This window comes from Haliaeetus leucocephalus, unplaced genomic scaffold (assembly GCF_000737465.1).
Source record: "Haliaeetus leucocephalus isolate CR32 unplaced genomic scaffold, Haliaeetus_leucocephalus-4.0 Scaffold147, whole genome shotgun sequence".
Lineage (NCBI taxonomy): Eukaryota > Metazoa > Chordata > Aves > Accipitriformes > Accipitridae > Haliaeetus > Haliaeetus leucocephalus.
Window position 1 is genome coordinate 489,564 of NW_010972583.1, and position 21,917 is coordinate 511,480.

The window sequence follows — 21,917 nt, forward strand, 5'->3', positions numbered from 1 at the left end:
TTCCTAAGAAGAAATGCACACAACTCAAGGGCAAAAGAGATGCTAAAAGCTCCAAATTTCCTCATTGTTCTCTACCTCTTTGAAGTGGACACTAAAAGAAGGGCAAGAATGAATCAAATGGATCAAAAGTGGCACACAGGTGCCAACCTACATAACGTTCTATCAGCTTTGAACATGCAGCAAATCAGAATGGTATCTGCCATGAGAGCTTGGCAGAAGAAAGAGGCTGTTATGACCTTGTACACCTATGGGTCATATAAGGGTTGAACATTACAGTCTAGAATATAAACTCCTACATTTGATCTGAGTGCCCTCTAAAAAGCTAAGTGCCTTTGCAGCTACTCTATACATGGATTAAGTTTCTAAGATGATCCATCTCAAAATAAGAATCGTAACAATTCTTTGGGAAAATGCTGCCTTTGTCCACTTTATTCCTTGCTACTGTTATTGTTGAGTCTTAAAAGATAAATACAATAGTGAAGAAAATTAATATTGAATGTGGAACTTGAGGAGGAACAACAAAAAAGAAGGAAAAAAGAGAGAAATTGTAAAACAAAATCCTTTGGGATTGTTTCTATTAATAGCTATAATAATAAAAAGAACACTCCTCTATCTTGAGTTGCATTGCATGATTTAATCAATATTTCCAAAATGATATCATATCCTCATGGATGACACTGCAAAAACACATGCTGATTTCCTGTGCATGGGCTCTTTATAGGTCATTTTCCTATGCACTGTAAATGTGAAATTTGTATTTTCACCAGAAGTAGCAACTAGATAGTTCAACTAGATAGTTCAGACAAATAAACTGCTCAGTTCTGATCTCTTTTCATCACTTATATTCTAAAGAATTTACCTTATAAGCTGCCAAGTGCAGAGCTGTAAATCCATTTCTTGTTAATCTGGATGGGCGTAATCCTTTTAGCATAAGAGTTCTAATATGTGATTTGTTACCTTTAGGATGAAAATGGGAAACCAAAGTAAGTTACAGAAAAGAAAGCGCAGATGAAGTAAGAAACTTCTGTGTGAGTTTGAAAGCAAAGAAATAGGTAGCTCATCTGATGACCTGAGGCAAGCCATAAAATGTATCTCATGAAACCTCCAAATGAAATTGGCACCATATCCTTATCCACTGGGACAGCTGCAGATCTGGCCACGTACTGGCTCACTGTTCACACTTTAATAAGGATTTGTTAAGAATAGTTGAACTTCTAAAGAAGCAAACTCCTTTTTTAACATCCAGACCATGCTGCAAAGCACTCCATAAATGAGCAGATGCTTCCAGAATCTCTGGTTTCTCAGACACTTAACTCTTTTGTCCTTTCAGAACGGAAGCACTGCACGCCCCCCTCTGCACAACATTATTACAGGGACAGTAGTTTTGAGGGATGCTAATGAATGTCAGCATGGGCAAGCAGCTTTACTCCTACCTTTCTGATGCACAGTGATGATCTCAAAAATGTATCTGCCTTCTGAATACTTATGACAGTAATCAAGGACAATGTCAGATCTAATAGCTTCTCTCCCTCCTTCAAGTGTTCACATACCGTACCTAATTAATTAACATTGTATGTTTTCTTAAACTTCCTCTCAGCAATCCCACCAATCCCTCTAACACTGCTAGGTACTGATGTCATCTTTGGATATTATCTTGCACTCTCTGAAATTAAGAGTAAAGATTCAGTTGTTTTTCAGCAGTGCAGGATCAGGTCCTCCTTCATGATTGCATCTAAGATTGAGCAAGTCCTTTATGCATGTTATTTGTAAGTACTTTGCAGAGCTGAAACCTTGGGGTAAAATTCTCTTTGCCTCTCAGCCAATTTCTGCTGAAAATTGTACAACAAGTGCAAAGTGTGTGCATGAACTAATGACTCACTATGTTGATAACAGAGCAGCAATGTGGATCGGAGTGGAAAATTCCACCATTAGTGGGTTTTTATGAACATCCCAGAGGACATATTGCACTCTTTTCTTATGCACTCTGATTTGCTACCTGCAAAAATCCTATCAGCTGATATTTTTCACTAAAGCATTTGAGTTATTCTTCTTTTAATCCCTGTGAAATAAAATACAGGTATTTCCATTGTACTACAAAAATAGGTGTTGCATGTATGGCAAAGTATTGCTAAAAGTAGGTCCCTATCCTGAAGTATACATCATGTATAGAATAGAGAAATGTAGAACAATACTATATGATGAGTATGGATTGATTAACTAATGCATATAGCAAGTAATTCTGAATTAGTTGAATACCTGTAGTAAAACATGCTATGTTACCAACCAAAACTTTTATTGGACTGAAGTCAGCTATAATGGGGTTCTGTGTAACTTGATTCAACCCCGTTGGCAATAGTTTAGAGTAATGCTTATAGATGCTGATCCAACTGTCAACAAGGACAACACAGAAAGAAATTCATTGAAAAGATAATCTTCCTGACAAATCAGAACAAATCAGTAGCCAGGGAAATAAAATGTTTAAAGAACATCATATTTCAAATACATACCCCCACATATGCAACATAAATGAAGAAGAGAGAGCCCATTTTCTGTGCGGTAATTTAAATTGACTTTGCAGAAGGCTTCATCAGAGCTGAAAAAAGAGATTGTACAGATGATTACTGTTTTCATCCGTTAGCACAGTTTCTTTGATTTGGAAAAAATTTAAAAGAGAAATCTCCATGTAATTTTTTTGAGGCACAGGGCTAAATTTATACCCAGTTTACACTCTATAAATGTAGAAATACTTCACTGGTATCAACTGAGTATTCCAGATTTATTGCATTCTGAAAAATCCTGCTATTTGGTCGCAGTCTATACATTTGAAATTCAGCTAAATTAGAGATAAAAAGAGGGAGTACTCTTTAGAAATATAAACAATTCATACAAAACTAGTTTCTTTATTGATGCAATAATAACTAAGAAGTATTTTAAAACTCTGTGTATTTGTTCTAAAATGATTAGCAGGACATGCACAGAACTAGAGGTAAACAAGCTAGAGTAAAAAGAATAACCAGAATAACTTTCAGAACGCAAGTTTATGTTCCCCAAATAAGATCGCAGAAACACCATACCATCAATACATGGAAACATTTATATGAAAACACTACAGAAGCACATACATGGAAGGAAGGTAACCAAAGCTCAGACAAAAATTTGGCAATGACGAAAGGAAAAACATTTCTAAAGCATTTTGAGGAATGAAGTAGTCTTCCCAGACGTTACATTTCTGGCTGAGGATTTGCAGTTCTAATGGCACACTAAGTCCTAAGAAGATTTGTGAGTGTTGAATGAGATCTGAGAAGACAGGACAGGAGAAGCTGGAGTGAGCCAGGGCGAAGCCATGCCGGGACAGGACTCTCACCTTGCTCAGAACACCCATTACTGACCATTAGTTTAAGGCATCAGAAGGAACATGGACCCTGTAACGTTCAGCAGACTGCTGTGGTTTTATAGTGCTGTTTTTCTGCTTTGGTTTATTGCACTGCTATGTGATATATTAAAATAGAATTTTAAAATAATTTATAGATCCTCATTTTCACTTCTCATTGACTTGTAGTCAGGTATTTCTGGTTTTGATATAAACAATCAAAATATACAGTTTGTACTTACATCCTACTAAGGAAAGGCATGTTTGCACTTAAAATTCTCAGACAACTAAAAGTCACTTACATATTGTGATACTGACAAAAAGAAACTCAATTTAATGTTTAATTTTCTTCCACCTTTTTGGTACAGTATTACATTTTTATATAGCTTAATGATTTCATGATGCTTTCTAGGCCACACAAGGATGAAATGAATAATTAAAATGAAGTAATTATTATTAAAACATTTCTAATATAATAACTCTTAAATAGTATCCATACCAAGTCTGACTCAGTAAAAAAGACATTCAGCATTTGTATTTGAGAGAATTTCTTACTTTTTTTTTCTCATTACAACTAGCTTTTTGGAAAATACTTCTCCTATCAGAAAGACCCCTCTGATGGAAACTCCTGACTGCCTATTGTCAATACTGAGTGTTTTGTAATGTTCAGGAACAGAGCATGATTTGAAAATGATATGGGTCTGATAAAAATAGAGAATAGCATTTATTTATAAGTGCAAAAATTGGAGTTATTTTGCCAAAACTGTGTGCCTCAGTGAGATTAATTCTTATATCAGTCTAGATTTTCATATGTATTCCTTAGAAAGGTATCACGTGTTAAGGAATCTCATTTTTTTATGTCCTAACCTAAATGCAAACCGCTTTTGTATGGAGCATTTTTTTCACACATTATAGTCACATTTACCTTTGGTGACAATCCTTCATCTACCACTTCCACTTTACTAATGTGGAAAATGTTTTGCTCAGTAAAAATAAAATCTCATTCTTCAAATATGTTTTATCTTCTTGCAATTCTTCTCTGACATACTGTGATTAATGGTAGTGATATAAGGCTCATCTATTCTTCAGGTTTTTCTTCAGGGGCAATTGAGGGAAAAATAAATTCCAGGTTCTGGGAAACAAGTCCTTTCAGTTAACTTGTCTTTGCTGTAACATATTGGGTATGCGTGGATGTACACACTGTACATATCGATGCACTGCGGTGACTGCATGGGGGAGTTGGATTGCTTTGTTTAAAGAATGAATTTTGCAAGTCTCAAAATCACAGAATATTCTTGTGCTGTAAAGTCATGTCTCCTGCTTTAATTCTTGTCTTTAGAACTACATTAAAAATTCATATTCCTAGCACTTAACATGTGGTTAAGAATCCAGGTTTTACCATTTTAGCTATATACTTAAATTTTCCTCATCTCCCAGTTTGAAAAATAATAATAACAAGTTTCTGATTCTTTTTGTAATGATATTCAATTTTAGTATGATTTGAATTCTTATAAACTGGCAAAATTTTAATGTTTTATGGGAAAATACTGCAAGGAAAGTTTTATATCTTAAAACCTATAATTAAAAGGCCTATATTGAAAATTAAAAGTAGCTCAAACGACAACACTGAGGGCCCAGTTTTATCTAGGTGTCCTCCTAATTCCTTTCTGAAGACATAATTGCATGTTTTAGGGAAATGAAATTCTGATTTTTTTAATTTTAGGGTGGTCTTTTTAGAAAACCATTGCACTAATAGCTCTAGGATATAGGAATAGAATAGGGACAACTTTTATCCAAGAAGTGATAGGTGCTGTGCTACTTATAAATTTACTTTTCACTGTTGCAACTGTTGGTTGGGGTTTTTTTGCTATGGCACTGGACAATTTATGCCTTGACCTGTGCATGGGTTCCCTAAGTGTAAAATGGGGATGCTGACAGTTCTTTCCTCTGCTAGGCTTTGTCACTTTTGCCCTATTTATGTTCCAAATCTTTCAGAGCAGGCACTTTAACAGCTACTTATTTCATTTCCATCAGGCAAATTACCTTCTTTGCCTTAGCTTCCAACAACTATCCAGTTTCTCAGTCCTAACATTTTTTAATAAATGGTTTTGGTTTAATAATGGGAAAAAAAACCCTATTAATTCCTCTACTACTTTAGAGATGAGAAGTCTTCTGAAAATAGCCACTGCTATTGAAGAAAAGTTTTTCATACAGTCGAGACTGATTTTTTACACAGGCCAGATTTGCATTTTAGATACTCACAAAATCAGACTGATTTCATTACTCATGGGTGAATGCAGCTTTTGGAACTGAAATCACTGGCTGATTCCTCAAGCCTGACTGAAAAAAAAGCCTTTCCAAAGCAACGTACCCAGTATCATTAATTCCCACTCCTTCCGTGGAAAAGAGCAGTGCTCTTTATCTAAGAAGGGGTTGGCTGACATCTTAACAAGACTGACACGGGGCATTAAGATAGACTGATAAGCTGAACTGCCAAAGGTCTGCTTACCTTGAATTTAATTGTTTCTTTATTCTTATGCCTAATGCAGGAATTAAGCACTTTTAACATATACTCGCTTGTCTTGCTTATCTAAAATAAAGAGTACTCTGGCTCAATTTTGTTAGGATACTAGTTTTACTTCTAAACAGGCTTAAAATGAGGCAAATACCAAAGTACTTTACTGGATCACGGCCAAAGTGGTCAGCCTATTGCAGTGAAAGCCCAATGTCGTCTTTCAATTAACAGGCTCAAACAGTGATAATTACGCTAGCTGAAAGTGAGCATGATGAATAATTTATATGACCAGTTTGGCTTTTTTGAACTTGTGATTTATTTCTGATTAGAATCCCCTCTTTTTTTCAAGTGGTTTTGATGTCTGAAATTATTTACCTGATCATTTTCTGAACTTATTCACAGTCAATGAGCTGGGTGTTTTCTGTATTCGAGCTTCTCAGATAATGAACATGTAAGTATGCTACTTGGTTGGGTGAACTTGGTTGTTAGCATGTGGTGTCCTGAGAAAATTATTACAATCACAAATTTGAAATCCACTTTCAGAAGACAATCTGCTTTGGTGTTTGTTTAAAATTTGTTACTTCAGCAACGTTCCTGTCTGAAGAAACACATTAGCAAAACTGAAAAGTACACAACAAAATTAGACATCCCGTTAAAGCTAATTAATTTACAAAAGTATATAGCTGTTTGTTGTAAAATATTGGCATTAGTAATTAACAGCCACCAATTTTGGTACTATGCTGTGGGACTCTGGCCCAGAACTGTAATGACATATTCCCAAAAATAGACATTAAAGAACATGCATTCCATATGTGAGAAACTCCTTCCATAAGAAAACACCTGAAACTGAAAATACTGTTTAAGAGCAAACACTCATTTGAAAGAAATTCATAAACAGGTTTCCAGAACATTTTACCTAAAAACATGCTTCAGTTCTGCCAGCTCCTTTTCTTTGATTTGCAGGTCATCTTCTAATCGTTCTATGATTATAGCATATGATTCACTAACTTTCTTCTTCCATTCATCTAACAACAAAAAAACCCCTGATTCATAAAACACTTCAAAACATATAAAAGACAGGAACTCAAATCATCACGTCCCAGTAACCAAAGAACTTGATTTTTAAATATCCAATTGTACCCTGTTTCATATATTTTTCTATTAAAGTATGAAAGTTTAAAATATTACAGCTATTAAACTGTTCTTGCTGCAACCAGTATAGACATACATATAATGATTTCATAGACAACTAATACATATGAATCCTTATCAGAAATATTTTTAACTTGAACAAGAGAAAACTTAAACCTTAGGTTCATTTGTTAGCTCTTATTTCCTAAATCTTAGCATAGACAGACAGCATAAAAAGGTTGACAGTTTAAAGGTTTTTCTAATGAAGTGTGAGTTAAATCAACATAATAATCTAAGTTAATATGATCTTATCTAATTGCACAAAGAAATTTAGTTTACTAGCTTTTTGTCTTCTTTTACAGACTATATACGTGATTTGTGTTAAGCCATTCTTCTTGTAAACCAAGAACAATACAATACCTTATTCTTGAACTCAAGAGTAAATTAGCAATGAGTTATTTCCTGAAATATCATTTGCTTCTTGTAGATGGATGTATGATATATTGCATTTAAAAAAGCAACATTAATTACCAGTGCAAGTTTGGGTTGGTCTAGATTTATAATTTCCCATTTGTCCAATATATCTTCTTTGTTTCAGCAAAGTTCTTGCAGTAATATGATTCCTTGTTCAAGAGCAGTGACAGTCCTACTGAAAAATACTTTTGATAGTCTCTGGCTAAAAATAAACCCTGTGCCAAATGGAATGTCATGCAACAATGACATGGAGCAAAACAGCCTGTGCTGTCAACTGTAAAAAAATAATAAAGGTACCTAATCAGCTTGCTTAAAAATCTACTGTCTATTTCAACAGAAACATTTGCTTTCATCTGTTGAATACCTAAAACGGGTGGGAAGCGGGTAATTTGGCAGCTTGCTACCAATTTTGTGGAGAAAAAGGAATGTAAGAAGCTGAAACCCAAGCATACTTTCAGGATCCCTAAGGAGTGCCGGGGGTCCCCAGTCTGGAGGTGCCAAAGATGATGTCAACTCATAACATTAAAATGTATCCTAACACAGGGGGATAACTTTGGAGCATCTGGGTATTTTAGTTACAAAGTGCAAATTGTGTTGTATCAGAGAGTACCGACTTTTTGCGGTTTGGTAGTATTTGTACATGTTGTTATGCCACGGGAGTCCCGCTGAATTAGACTAGGAAATGAGCTGGCTGTCAGGAGTTCAGCATGTTTACTCTGTATTCTTCTGTGGGCACATACAGAACCACCACAGCGGTTCACCCTCCTCGCACCAACAGGCAGCAGCATTCCACCCGGAGAAACCGGCCATCAGACTGCTAATGAAGGATGTGACCTGGGGGAAGCTGGGCTGGTCACTGCTTACAGACTCGCAAAGAAGGGAGGAGGCTCTTGAGGCCGTTTTGCTGCTGCTCCTGTTCTAGGTAGAATTTCTCCAGAAGTGGACAAGGACACAATCAAGCTGCTTTGTTCATATTCCAAGCAGACCATGTACAAGGCAGCTGAAGACCAGGATCGACATAGGTCCGTAACTAAATCCTGTGCTCAACCTAATTTTTCCTGTTTGTTAGTATTTTATCTTGGACGCAGTGTCACAGTAATGTAGTAAAACCCCCACGATCTGGCTAGCTGGAAGGATGAACTGAGCAAACAGGGCTCTGTGTGTGTGCACATACCCGCAAACAAGCCATAACAAAATTAATCTAGACTCTGTGCACAGATGCATTCCTGCAAGAATCTGTGCTTAAGAACTGTGAAAGAAGTAACACTGCTTTTCACTCGCACAAACTGAACCTCCTCAGTAACCTGGTTAGCACAGATCTGCTCATCTATTGTCCACCCTTTTCATATCCATTTCCCTGTGTTTTCTAGCAAATGGAACTACTTTACACATTGTCCCAGCTAGTTATGGGATTCATGCTCTTTTCTGTATGTGCCTCTTTTCCTCCTTTTATTGTTTTTTTCTATTTATTTGGTACACATATACTTACTTATATGTGTATATATATATACACATAGGTATTTATATATAGAGATTTAAAGTGTTTGATTGACCTTGGCAGCTGTTCTGTGTAGAAGTTCTTAGTTTCCTCAGTTAAGGATTTCAGGCAAGAAGATATGTAAATATAATACACATATATAAAATCTTCAACATGCTGCATCCCATTGTAAACAAACTTGCACTCCTGTGATAGTTCCTGACACAGCATGAGCTCATCCATTTATTTGCACTGATTTACACATAAAACCAAGGATTTATTTCAGAAGACTTTGAACTGCTTTGACAATATGCCCTGTGATATTCAACCAAATATTTGCAAAAAGGCACCAGCCTGGTAACTGATCCTCCACATCCAGTTGCCAGGCAACTGGAAGAGCTGGAAATGCAGCACCGAGACCGGTATCTCCTCTCCCACTTCTTTTATTAGCTGAACGTTCTTTGTTTTTCTTCAAATGTCTAAAATACAGCCAAAGACAAGTGTTTTGGCCATCTCTTCCACCCGCTAGAGAGTACTGGGGTCAAAAGGCCTGCCAGGACACGTTCGCTTCAGCACACACCTCCCTCAGCAGCCTGGACTACGTCAGGAATGCAGCAACAGACACTTTTTTTCTTTTTATAGCAGTGGAGCTTCCTGAACGGTTTCTAATCCCTTCACGCAGGAGAGTGTTAATCACATTAGGAATTTTACCTTGATTGTCAAATAAGATCAGTCAGCCTTTTTCTTCATCGCCTGTGCTTTTAGGAGCTGCTCTGAAGGAAGGGCCTGCAGCTGGACCAGCCGGGATTCCCGGCTCTGACACAGGGTGTCTCAGCGGCTGTCACGGCTGCCATGGCAGCACAGTGCTTGTGCAAGTATTTGCACTCCCGCAGCACTTACGCAGCCTCTGCTGCAGGTGTTGCTAGCTCAGATCTATCAGGCACCTGAGACTCGGCCTTCTCCTCCTTTCCACCACGCGCATGCACGCAGCACTGCCTTACGCTTTGCTGCACACCGTGCATGGCGTCGGAGCGGCGAGGAAGCTGCACGGGCGCCCAGCACCTGGAACGGCTCTGCAATGGTGCCTGCTCAGCCTGGCCTGGCTGGAGGGAGAGCTGGGGTACCGCGGGGAGCCGACAGCACCCCGAGCGGGCTGGGGGACTCTCCATGGCAGTGGCTTATCTGCTCCATGCAGGTTAGGGCTTCGGAAGGCCTTGGCTTCATCCTGCTGTCACTTAGGGGCTTGGGTGCACAGCACAATCCAAACTGGACTTTTCTCGATTTGGGTAAAAATCAGGGGATAGCCTGAAACAGGCCTGTGATAGCTCATCGGCCCAGGGAGCCCCCCTTTTCTGTCTGGCTTTGGTGCTGCAGCTCCAGCTGCCTCGGGGGGAAATCCTGGGGCTGTCGTGAGCGCCCAGCGAGGGGCTGTGCCCGGCCCGCTTGCCACGGGCAGCGCCTCTGCCCTGCTCCCTCAGCTGAGGTGGCCCTGCTGGCAGGGAGGAAAGGAGGGAAATGGCGTTCAACAGCGGCTACAGGAGAAGCGAGGCGAGGGGAAGCAAGGAGCATAAAGGTGAGGTGAGAGTGGCAAGGTGGGGCGTGCTGAGGCGAGGCACAAGAGCGCGGAGGCGAGGTGCTGTAAGCTGAGGAGAGGCGCCGCGAGCAGAGGTGAGGCGAGGCGAGGCGCGGAGCGGTGAGGTGAGGCGAGGGACGGAGCGGTGAGGCGAGGCGTGGTGAGACGAGGTGAGGTGAGGAGAGGCCTGGAGAGACACGGAGAGGCGAGAGGTGTGCTGAGATGGCATGAGGCAAGGCGCAGTGTGATGAGGCACGGTGACAGGAGGAGAGGTGCTGAGCGGTGAGGTGGGGCACGCTGACAGGAGAGGCGAGGGTCCCATACCGTGACTGAAACTGGAGGTGGGATGCAGCAGCTCTAAGGGCAGTTACAAGCTTAGTGGAAAATCACCTGAAGAAGTGGGACACTCCAGCAGAGGTGAGGGGACGGGTGATGACTCACAGCGGGGAGTGAAATGCTAGCAAAAAAAGATCTGGAATTGGCAAAATAGGTTTTAGCACACCTCGTGGCCTGAAGAGCAAAGACTTTTCTTCCATCCAGACCAAGCAAACTATGACAGAAACAGGACAGAGTCCAAAGCCCAAGAAATGTTCTGTTCACTTCTGCACAGAATATGCATTTTAATACAACAGCTTTGTGAAGTAAGAGTGTTAAATTTCCATGATGAGATAAAATGATTTGCTTTAAAAGAAGTAAATACCTTGCACACTCCTAGTACCATCTACTTCATGAAAATTTATCAAAAAGAAGCCATCAGTTTCTATAGCATATTTTTTATTCACTCTTTGCAGACATTTGTGTGGGTGAGGATTCATTCATATGGACACTCAGGGAAGACCACTGGAAACTACAGCACAGGAGGATAATCTGGTCAGCCTGCAAAGTCAACCCAACAGCATTTTTCACCATGAAAGCAACTTTCAGGTGAATTCTTGAAGCATTCACATCATAGGCTATGTGAAGCAGTTGTAGAATAATTGAAATTGTGCGGGGGGGGGGAATACGGGGAAGACAAAAATTAATAATTGCAGAGCCTGTTTGCAGAGCGTTTGCAAACAGAGAAGAAAGGAATAACTGCACTGACTACTATGTTAGGCCACTTCTAATTAACACCTATACAAGTAGCACTAAAATGTCAAGAGCAATGTTTTTCAGAGAGTAAAGTCTTCAGACGTAATGTTTACAGAATACTGAGCTGTACAAAGTTCTTTAAGTTTTCAGAAGGTTTATTGCAGTTTTATGTTTGGAATGTGCAGCTGTCATGTCCAATCTTACAAGAGAAACGTGAAAAATTCTTCTCCCACTTCTGGTTTTAAATGTCCTTCACAGGGAGGATTTACATGATTAAGTCTTTTGAAATGATCTTTATGTCAAATTAATTAGAACATATCCATATCTATCATTTACTTTGAGAGGCTGTAAATTGCTCCTATACATTTCAATGTTATTCTGGTGACATTCTGTTTTGTCACAGAAAATGAAACAGGTGTTAAAAGACAATGCATTTTTATGAAAATAAAGTACAAGGAATGCTGTAGCCCATATAAGGAAATGGGTGTTTACAATGGCTTCTCTGTGGCAATGGATTAAAAGAAGTGTACAGAAGAATAGTACTGCTATTTTTGTTCTCACATTACTACACTGGCATTTGCACAGGGATTAATTTTCCACATGTGCAGAGAGCAGAAAATGAAGCTGTTGCATCAGAGATTTACGAACGAGAAGAAACTGGAACTGCTGAGCTCCAATACAGACAAACTCCCTGTCCAAGTCAAGAACATTTCTATGCAGATCCAAATGTTGGAGCTTACGTTCTTTCATCGGTTCCCCAAATCCTTCTGGCACAGATACCTTTCAGCTGCTCATTTTTATTTCAGCTGCCTTCCCTTGTGTTCTTTTTTAAGTGCCCAATTTCTCAGATTTCAATTTCCTGCCTAAAAGGTTACTGAAATAATCCTCCTCTCTCAAATTTCATAGTGTAATATATACAGTATGGCTAAATCTCCGTTCATTACAGCATGGTCTCAAAGCATTCAGGGAAATCATTAAGATGATGTTCATTACGAGCCCTATTATTGCACTACACAGCAAAACTAATTAAATAAAGAAAGCTGACATGAATAAAATCATTAAACACTCATCTTGGCTTTATTTGAGACTGTACCAGCCTGAGTTGCATTTCAGGATAGATGGAGCCAGGCAATGATCTAGACACCCAGACAAAAACTGCATCCATTTAGGAAACTCAGTAAGCTTTAATCAAAATCAAGCTCCAAATTTCAACAGATGCCTCCTGTTCTTAGAAGGTCCTATCTGACTGGCATTTTCAGCATTGCATCCTTTATTACTCAGACTGCAGGACAATCACGAGCCAGGATGCCCCGATGGTCTTGTTTTCAGAATCTGATATTAGAAACCAGCAAACCCATATCGCTATTATCTTGCTGTTAAGTTTTACTGTGTGGCCTTGCACAAGTCTCAGTTTCCTTGGGACAAGTTTATCCCAGCTGGTTGCAACAGAAAATTGTTGTCATCTACCTTAACAGAAAGCTGTGAAAAAGAAAGATTAGCTAAAGCTTGTAAGATGCAATACGAATAAAATACATATACATATTGTGTACACCAAACTTAGATTATTATAGTCAGGAAGTGTCCAGCCTGAAGACTTTTTGATTTTAATAAGATTTGATCACACTATAACACAGCCCTTTTAAGGACTAGAATTTGTTAGAGCTAAAAATCATGCGCACTTCATAAATAGCTGCAATACATAGAGCAAAGAGTTATTGCATGCCTAAATAAAGACATTATTTTTCAAATGTGTCAAGGATACATACAAATACTCGCTTATCTGTCATCTCCTCTCTCTCCTTCAACAGAAATATCGTTAACTCAAAAATGATGTTACATCCACTACAGACTGTTCTCTTTGCAACTACTTCTGTGCTCTGCAGCTCCAGTGCTTTCTTTGCCTACTGATCTCTTGCTCACCCAGTGCCCAACACAACTCAACAAGCTGCATAGTGAGGTGCAGCAGATTAGCGAAGGCTTGTCAGGCGTATGCAGGGTTGTAACACTCGCTGTCAGGATACTCAATGAGAGCTCTGCAGTTCTTGTTCTTCTTCAGAGATTCCTATCCTTGATGGACTCGGGAAACCTTTGCTCCATCAATATGCTTGCCAGGGGCAAAATCCTGGCCCCTGCTTAAATCAGAAGCAGAACTCCTAGTGACTTCAATCAAATAGGGTATGCATTCCAGGTTTTCAGATTTTATTCTGAAACTGGTACAGGAAAATCAACAAAACTAGATACTTTCTGTAGCTTGACAGAGCAAAGCTGCGTTTCAGCATTGAGACTTACAAAAAAGCCTGCAGAAAAATATGCCTCATATCTACCAAATCCTTTCAACAAAATTCATTAAAGTGCAATGGATGTGTATTTTAATTTTTAAATTCCAGCAGCCCTTGACAGATGGATGTCTGGATTGCCAATACCATTATCAATCTTCATGCACTAACATTCTCTATGGCACAGTCCATTTTCTCTGAATATTTCCATAAACTTTCTAATCTCATACTTCACAATGATAATCTTACTATCAGTAAAAAAGACCACAAAGGATTATGGATGCATCAGAAATTCAATGGGCAAACATGTGCCTTCTGTGGCTCAAAGGAAGTTAGTGGAAGCTTATATATAAAATTGTGTTTATTCCTAAGTGTGGAGTCCAAGAATGAATTTACAGAATGTGTGTGTGAACAGGCACACACATAACCCTGTATAACAGAAAAGTATATGGGAAAATAGAGCTCTGTATTAAATAAAATATAATTTTTAATGTTTTTCATAAAATTTTAAAATTGATTGCAGTTTAAAAATGAAAAAAAATAGTACAAATCCAGGTATTTCAATACCTGTGGAATAAATTCATTAAGACTGCTGACATTACCAATGGCTAATATTGACCAAAATCTGCTTTTGAAAATCTGAGACAATAATATTTACTGTAAAAGGAATGCGTGGTGTGGCATAAAGACTTAAAGCAGTCTTATGTGTCTTAGCTAGTAAATCAAATCTAGGCTTATTCCATTACAACAGATTTTTTTTTTTTTTTAAATTAAGTTCTTTGCCTCGAGACCTAAATGTTTTATTTCCTAACAGGGCAATTCATTGACATGCTGCTAAGAACTGTTAAATGAGACTGGACATACAGGCTTCACAGGTTTGCCGAAAAAGGTACCTTAGGCCTTCAGTCAAAGGTTAAGAAAATATTTCTAGCTCCTCACTGAAGTGTTTAGCCACAAAGCTTTTCAACTTGGTCACATATTTTAAGAGCTAGAAATGAAGGAGCATCTGCACATTCGGTGTGTTTAAACACCATTTGTTTAAGCAATAGCTTCATGGGGCTGCGCTCTACAAACTGCATAGTGGAAGAGAAGATAATGAAAAAATTTCATGTTTTGAGGTGTGCCAACACCCAGCTCTTCTATGCACTGCCTATAGTACAGCCACACTCCCTGGGGCTGTGGCCAAAGAATACTTTCAGCAAATCTTTACAGAAGTTTTCCTCATTTAGCTCCTTGACAGCAGGACTAAGCAGAGCAAAAGTGTTATTGCCCTCGGTGAGAAAGACACAACTGAGCTTTCCAGCAGTTACCTGTAAATTGCGTAATCTGTTTTTTTAATGAGCCTCTACTGTTTGCAAGTGCCAGGACCCTAATGAGCATCCACGAGGCTCACAACACTTACCGCAAGAGTGTGAGCCCAGGTTTACAGTCAGACCTGCAGGCTGTCGAGGTTAAGGGATTACCAGTGGAGATTACCGCCCTGTCAAACTGACAGAGTCACTCGCCAACACAGTATGTCAGAATGACAGAATTTTTGTGTAACACTTACTGCTTCATAGTAACTTGGATGATTCTAACGCAGAGGCAAGGTTAAGGAATGACAGTAATGGACAGCACATCCCAGAGGATAATACTTTCTGCAGGGGTGCAAGTAGCTACTTCTTACCCATCCCAGTTGCAGCTGTGTCAGCACCTCTGAGCAGTCCAGGGCTGGACAGGCAGGACAGCAGCACACTAGGAAAGGAAAACTGAGAGAGAAATACTCTAACAAGTACCTCTTACCTCTCCTCGTGCACTTGGTGGACTGACAGAGCCCGAGGCAGCCTGCTGACCCAGGTGCTGGGCATGGTAGTCTAAGACTACAACCAGGATTCCACTCCTGTTCTTTTTTTTTTTTTTCTTGGAAGCAGTGTTGCTTGGATAGCAGCTGCTGCTTGATCAAGTCTACCCCAACACTTTCCAAAAGCTGTTTAGTCAGTATGCTTTTCCTCTTTGTTTTTTCCCATTACTTATGTGACAGAAGCAAATCCATTTTCTAGTTATATCCAGATTGCTTTCAGTAATGAAATCAATACATGGTACTTAGGGAATTTAGAATAAATGCAATTGTAACAGTTGAAGTGAATAATCATGTTAAATGAATGCAACTTCATTTTACTGTTACTAAACAGCCAGAAAGCTTGTCTAGCAGTAAAGCAATCATCAAGAAGTCTTTTCAGAACAAAGTTTGGTCTCCCAATTGAAGATGCAAAGTCTATGTCAAACATTTGTTTTTCCCAAAACATTTTGTATACTCTAACAATAGATGAATAGATTATGCAAATAGGATGATGCACAAACCACAATTTCATGCTCCACGTTCTATGACTGTTTTTACTTTGTGACTTTATGCGTTTGTCTTGGACCTCAGTGTTCTCAAATCTGCTGCTGTTTCCATTGTTAAACTAGTATTCTATAATGACTTTTAAAACCTCTATTTGCTCAGAAATTCTCCTTATTCCTTTGAAGTCAACCTCAGCAATTCCCAACCTCCATGTCTAGCTCCTTTGTATTTCTTCTTGCTCAGAAAAGATCCTCAGGAAAAATACTACATCTCTTCAAAGGTTTCTTTATCAGTGAAGAAGAAACTTGGTGAAGGTTAAACCAGCTTGGGTAATATTCAGGAGATATTACACTATTGCCTTGTAGGTGGCATAAGAAAGATGCCATTAGGGAATTGAGTCAGTAGAGAGATAAACACTGTTGTAATGAAACATTAAATAAAACATGAAAACCCATAGATAAATGCAAGAGAAAAAGATGCATTGTGTTTACAGTCAAATTACATTGATATAATACACAGCACACTCTTAAAAATAGCATGAAATGGAAAAATTAAAACCGCAGTCATTGTAGAAGCAGAATTAAAAATAAATTATTTGAGGTCTCTGAATATAAACTTAGTGCGAACGAGCTTTTTTCCACCTTGTAGCACTAAAGTACATAACGATTGTTTATGTAATGAGCTGTTGAAAACACAGAGGATCACAGAATTGGATAGGCTTCCACGGTCTCCCTGCACAGCATCTTTGCGGTACCACAGCCTGAGACAGAATATGGAGCTAGACAGAGCACTGGCATGGCCTGCTATGACACTTCCTGTATTTTTAAAAAAGGGGGTGTGGAAGAGGGAACAGAGAATAGTACATTTAAAGTTGTGCACATAAAAAAAGGCACTTTCCTTTTTGATCAGGCCAGAAAAAAAAGTATAAAAAGCATACTTATCTATTTGGAGCTGGATCTTTGGCACCTAAACTAGAAACAAAAGGACATCTTTATTAGTAAAGGGTGGAGAAGGGGAAGAGAGAATAGGTATTGTGTGTTTCTCTGAAGATGTACCAGAAGGCAGCATGAAAACAGAGAAAAGTTATTGCTATATCATTCCATGTTGCTGGAGCTAATGTTCTACTCTGAAAAACTTACAGCAGTTTTCAGTCAAATTTCTAATTAATTTGTTCTGTATCATATTCTTACTGACAAAGACTACAAAATACAATAATAAGCACCCCTAGAAAAGTCAGCAATTCGTGTTTTCAGAGATCTGAAAAATTTCATTACTTCTTTCACTAAAAGAATAGTTTATCTGCATTTGCTGCATTATTAATGTTATGCTACAACAACATTGTTAATGCAAATCCGTTATTTCTACTGCAATGAAATCAGAGAAAAGATCTGTGTACTTTTTTCTTATGATTTTTACAAGCTGGGAAGTAATCAATCATCCACAAATGAAAACAGGAAATTTGTTCAAGTACTGTTCATTCTACAAATCAGACTTTTCTCTTCATCTCTGTAGACGGATTTCGTCGTAAATTTGCTTCCTAAACTTCAACATGTCTTCTACATCTTTGTAGGTGAGCATTTCTTCAACAGACAGGAGCTTAAAGCCATTCAATTTAAAAGCTGACATGTGCTGCACAGAATTTAACATTTGTAATGACAGTCTAACTGATTCACTTAACGTAGAACAAGCAGGAAAAATCCTAGCAGTCCACAAGCCCAAACGTGTGCTCTCATTGGAGAAGAGCTGGTGTGAAACCTCTATACCCCAGAGGTCCAAGCATTCCAGTAAGCTGACTCCAAAAAAATGGAGTGAATGTATATCTGACAACGATTTCACACTCTTTTTCAAGTCGTCTTCTACACTAAACACCATACTTACATACTTTACTTGATTGTTAATTTTTACACTTAAGGAGCTCAGGAAACAGTTTGAAGGTATGTCTACTTTCAAATTTATGTACGATCCACTAATAATGCTGCTCTTCCCTACTGATACTTCAGGTCCAATTCTAGAGTATTCAATAACGGATCCAGGTCCTACAAAACATCCAGGCTCAAGTATGCTTTGAATGATACTTGTGGATTGATCCAAGGTCTTGGCTTTGTCAGAAGAGATGCTAAAAGCCACAGACAGTAAGTCAAGCTCAAATTTCAGTTTGCTATCAGATGTAAAGTGAAACAGATACTCTTGAGTAGTTCCGATGTGATAGAACTTAGAGTTGTTTAAGACTATAACATTAAGCGCAGTTCCTTTCAGAAGAGAGTATAGCTTCTGCCGTACTTCTACTAACTGTGATTCCTCTGTTGTGACGTTACTTGTGTTTTTTGTGTAATCTTGAGTGGCTCCAGGCCCCAGGGCCTGGAGGAAGTCACCATATGCATCTATTTCACAGCAAAGAGTGCCCATCTGCTTATAAAATGTCAGTAATTGTTTTGCAATGCTATGATCAATGTAAAATATACTGTCCGTATACACACACTCCGAGTCCATTTCTGAGTTGTTGTGGTCTCCAGAGGAACTTAGCTGAGAACAATTCCCTCTTATGCATACTGCGCCACACTGGCGCATCGTCTCAATATCAGGCTTGTGCAGGAAATGATGGCAAGACGTGTATTCAAGCCCTCCTCTTCCTGAAAAACTGGATGGATCTAAAACGAACACTCCGTGAGTAGTCCCAACTGTCAAATCTGAAGGATGAGCTAATGCGGTAAATCCAGGTTTATCAAATGTGATGGTTTCTGTAACTCCAGTGCTGTAAAGTTCTATGTCATCCGAGCACGTAATGAGAATTCCTGGTTTCATGTGACTAGGGAAATCAATATACATGGCGAGCTTCAGTTCCAACATCTGGTAAATGGGATCGCCAAAAGGCAAAGCTGTGAAAATCTTTCCCAGGGCACTTGCATTTGGTAAACGTTGACTGTAACCACCTTAAAGAAAAAGACAATTTTAATTATACAGAAACACTGTACATAAGTAAGCAAAACCTAAACCTATACAGCTATTCTACACAGACAGAAAGGTATTAAACGTGCCCCCGCCCCCAGCTTGGTCATTTACTATGTATTCCTCAAAAAATGACAGATGTAAAAAAAAATCATCAATCATTCTTCTTCAAACATTTCTCAAAGCAGATCTGACCTTATGTCCAAAATTTAGCATGCCTGAAATAGCTTATATTAAAATTGTGGTTGATTTCATTAACTTTAGTTTGCTTCAGAGCTGGAATACGGACCACTTGTCTACAACTGAAGTGAAGAAAGCAAATGATGCCTGCTTTTTGCTTGAAAAAAAGGAGGACCCCCACAGCCCCGCTGGGAATTTTAAGTCAAGGATGAGTCAAACAAGCAGTGGTTTGGTCAGGTGACTTGTTATTACCTGGTTTGTTTCTCCTCTGCAAAACTGAAGCCCCTTTTGGAAGTGTTCTGACTAACTGGGTAAGGCAGCAAGTATTCAGCCTGCCTGTAGTAATGAGGACCCCTAGGTCACCCGGCCAGAGAGGGCCGTGTTCCTTAAATGGGTATTTCAAGGAAGAAGCTTAATTCAGATACTCGGAATTACACTTCTTTCTCCACTGTGTCATCCAACAACTGAAGTGACGAGAAGAATTGCTTGAGAGAGAGTAATATCTCCTAAGTATCAATCTAAATTTGAATGATCAGATCAGATACATTTGGGATTACTTTTCTGAGGGAACTGTATTTCAGAACTCTGACTCCTCTGCCATCATATTATCTTTAGGAAGAAAAAAAAAAAAAAAAAAGAGGGGCACAATTTTAGAGTGTGAAATGTAAACCAGAATTTACCAGAATGAATTAGCAGCACAATAAAAGAAGTCCACTTATCACCATACAGATCTTCCAAGCACCGAAGAACATGAAGTGTTGATCCACCATTTCCTAAAGAAAAAAATGTTTTAGTATCTGCTGAAAAGAGCAGCAATAATATCTGCACTGACATGTGAAGCATACTGGGATCTGGTGCTGTGGTAGGGTGATCAGGAGGCACGTTTTAAATGCTGCCTTCTGCTGTAGAACGTAAGTTGCTGTTTATTTTTAAAAAGTCCTTATAACTGCAGAGACGATCTTTTAAACAAACCGAGTGTCAACGGATGCCCAGATACCTATCTGAAATTTCCTAAACCAGTTCTGACAGAACAGTCCTTCTACTGTACCGTAGTTGATAAAGTCATGCAAAGAAGAGGAAGGACAGTCACTGTGGAAGCCTTGTGCACGCAGAGGGGAGGGCATCTGGAGTAGGCAGCTCTTGGGAAAACACCGTGTTTTCCCCTCCCAGTCATTCTCTGAACAGCCCCAGCACCTGAAGCATTTCATCATTTCAACAGGCCATAACCATAAAAACTAGCTCCAGCAGGAAAAAAGTCACACAGAGTTCACTAATGACTTGAAGCAAGCGTTCAAAAGCGCTTCTGACATTTACAATATGGAAATGAGGAGAAAGGTTTGGGATATGAGGAAATGGTTTGGGATATTTTTATGTGCTCCTACAACTTAAAATTTCTAGATTTCTGAAAATTAATCTCTGCCTTTTATTGTACACTGCAGATAGACTACTGAGATTAGTTACTTTCTACATCAAAGTGAACAGGAATTAAGAATTATAGGATCATATTACGGACAGTCAGGCTACTTTCTTCTAGCATTTTGCTGCGCTTTGGCTGAAATATTAAAACATATTCAAATTGGTTAAGCAATCAGGTTAAGGTACGTAGTATGAATTTATACAAAACATGGGTCAGTGTTATTCTGTATTCCATACAATACACTCAGAAGAGCCACATGGTATCATCAACACACACTCATTCATCACCACCACGATGGAGTCCCAGATATCACAATGGGAAGTGTAACGGCCAAAATTAACTTAGGCCAAGTCCAAAAAGCAGCCAACCCACGATGCTAGCAGTTGCACAACCGAACCAAAACTACGCACTACTTCACGGCATTAGACCCTATGCTTGTGGTTTAATTAATACTTCAGACTTTAGCAGTGTTTTGGAGACAGCTGTCGTAGCACGTACACGCAAAGCCCGCTTCTGCCTGACTGAAACCGAGTCCAACTATGTAAGTGTATTATACAAGCATCAACGTATTAAACGAAGGCATGGTATATCAAGTGAGAGCAACTCGCGCAGCGACACCGCGAGCCGCTGGGCCTGCTCCCCGCGCCGTGCTGTGCCCAGACACGGGCCGTGCCTGCGAGGGGGCCGGACTCCTCCTTCTTTTTGGGTCTACGCCGACCCCCGCTTGACCTGGAGCGGGAGCCGAGGCCACGGCAGCCCTCGGCCAGCCCGGCCAGCCGCACGGAGCCCCCTCCGTCCCTCTGAAGCCCGACCGGGCTGCCTGCGGCGCCGACACCGGCTCGGCCTGACCAGCCCCCTCTTCCCCGCGGGGGCGAGGGGAGAGCCGACAACGGGTGCCCACCGATTTTCGGTCCAGGCGGATCCACGAAGACATGGTAGCGGACCCCCAGCGGCAGCTCCCTTCTGCTCAGCTTCTCAGCCAGCTGCTGCTGGTAGGCCAGCGCCTGCTCCGCGTCGGCGGCCGTCACCGCCACCACGTCCCAGAACTCGCCGGGGCGGGCGGCCCTCCCTGTCGAGCAGAGCGGCATCCGCGTCAGGACAAAGCCCGGCTCGCCCGCGGGCGAGCGCTCCACAGCCCCGCGGCGAGGGCGGCCGGCTCGCCCG

General features: G+C 39.9%; 2 protein-coding genes across 2 annotated transcripts in view; both read right to left on the reverse strand.

The window, feature by feature from the left end:
• LOC104828056 (serine/threonine-protein kinase TNNI3K) overlaps positions 1-7,587 on the reverse strand; it is an 89,315-nt gene extending 81,728 nt beyond the window's left edge. Inside the window, exons 1-4 of the mRNA XM_010561495.1 lie at positions 7,548-7,587; positions 6,802-6,910; positions 2,508-2,593; positions 860-957 (exon numbers count right to left, since the gene is read on the reverse strand). Coding sequence (XP_010559797.1) covers positions 860-957; positions 2,508-2,593; positions 6,802-6,910; positions 7,548-7,587 — 333 coding nt within the window. The remainder of the gene's footprint in view (positions 1-859; positions 958-2,507; positions 2,594-6,801; positions 6,911-7,547) is intronic.
• A 10,123-nt stretch (positions 7,588-17,710) lies between these two features.
• On the reverse strand, positions 17,711-21,841 carry FPGT (fucose-1-phosphate guanylyltransferase). The gene is made up of 3 exons (XM_010561534.1): positions 21,655-21,841; positions 20,017-20,109; positions 17,711-19,140 (listed from the first exon to the last, which is right to left on the reverse strand). The coding sequence occupies exons 1-3, from the start codon at positions 21,839-21,841 to the stop codon at positions 17,711-17,713; spliced, it is 1,710 nt and encodes a 569-aa protein (XP_010559836.1).
• Positions 21,842-21,917: the final 76 nt, after the last annotated feature.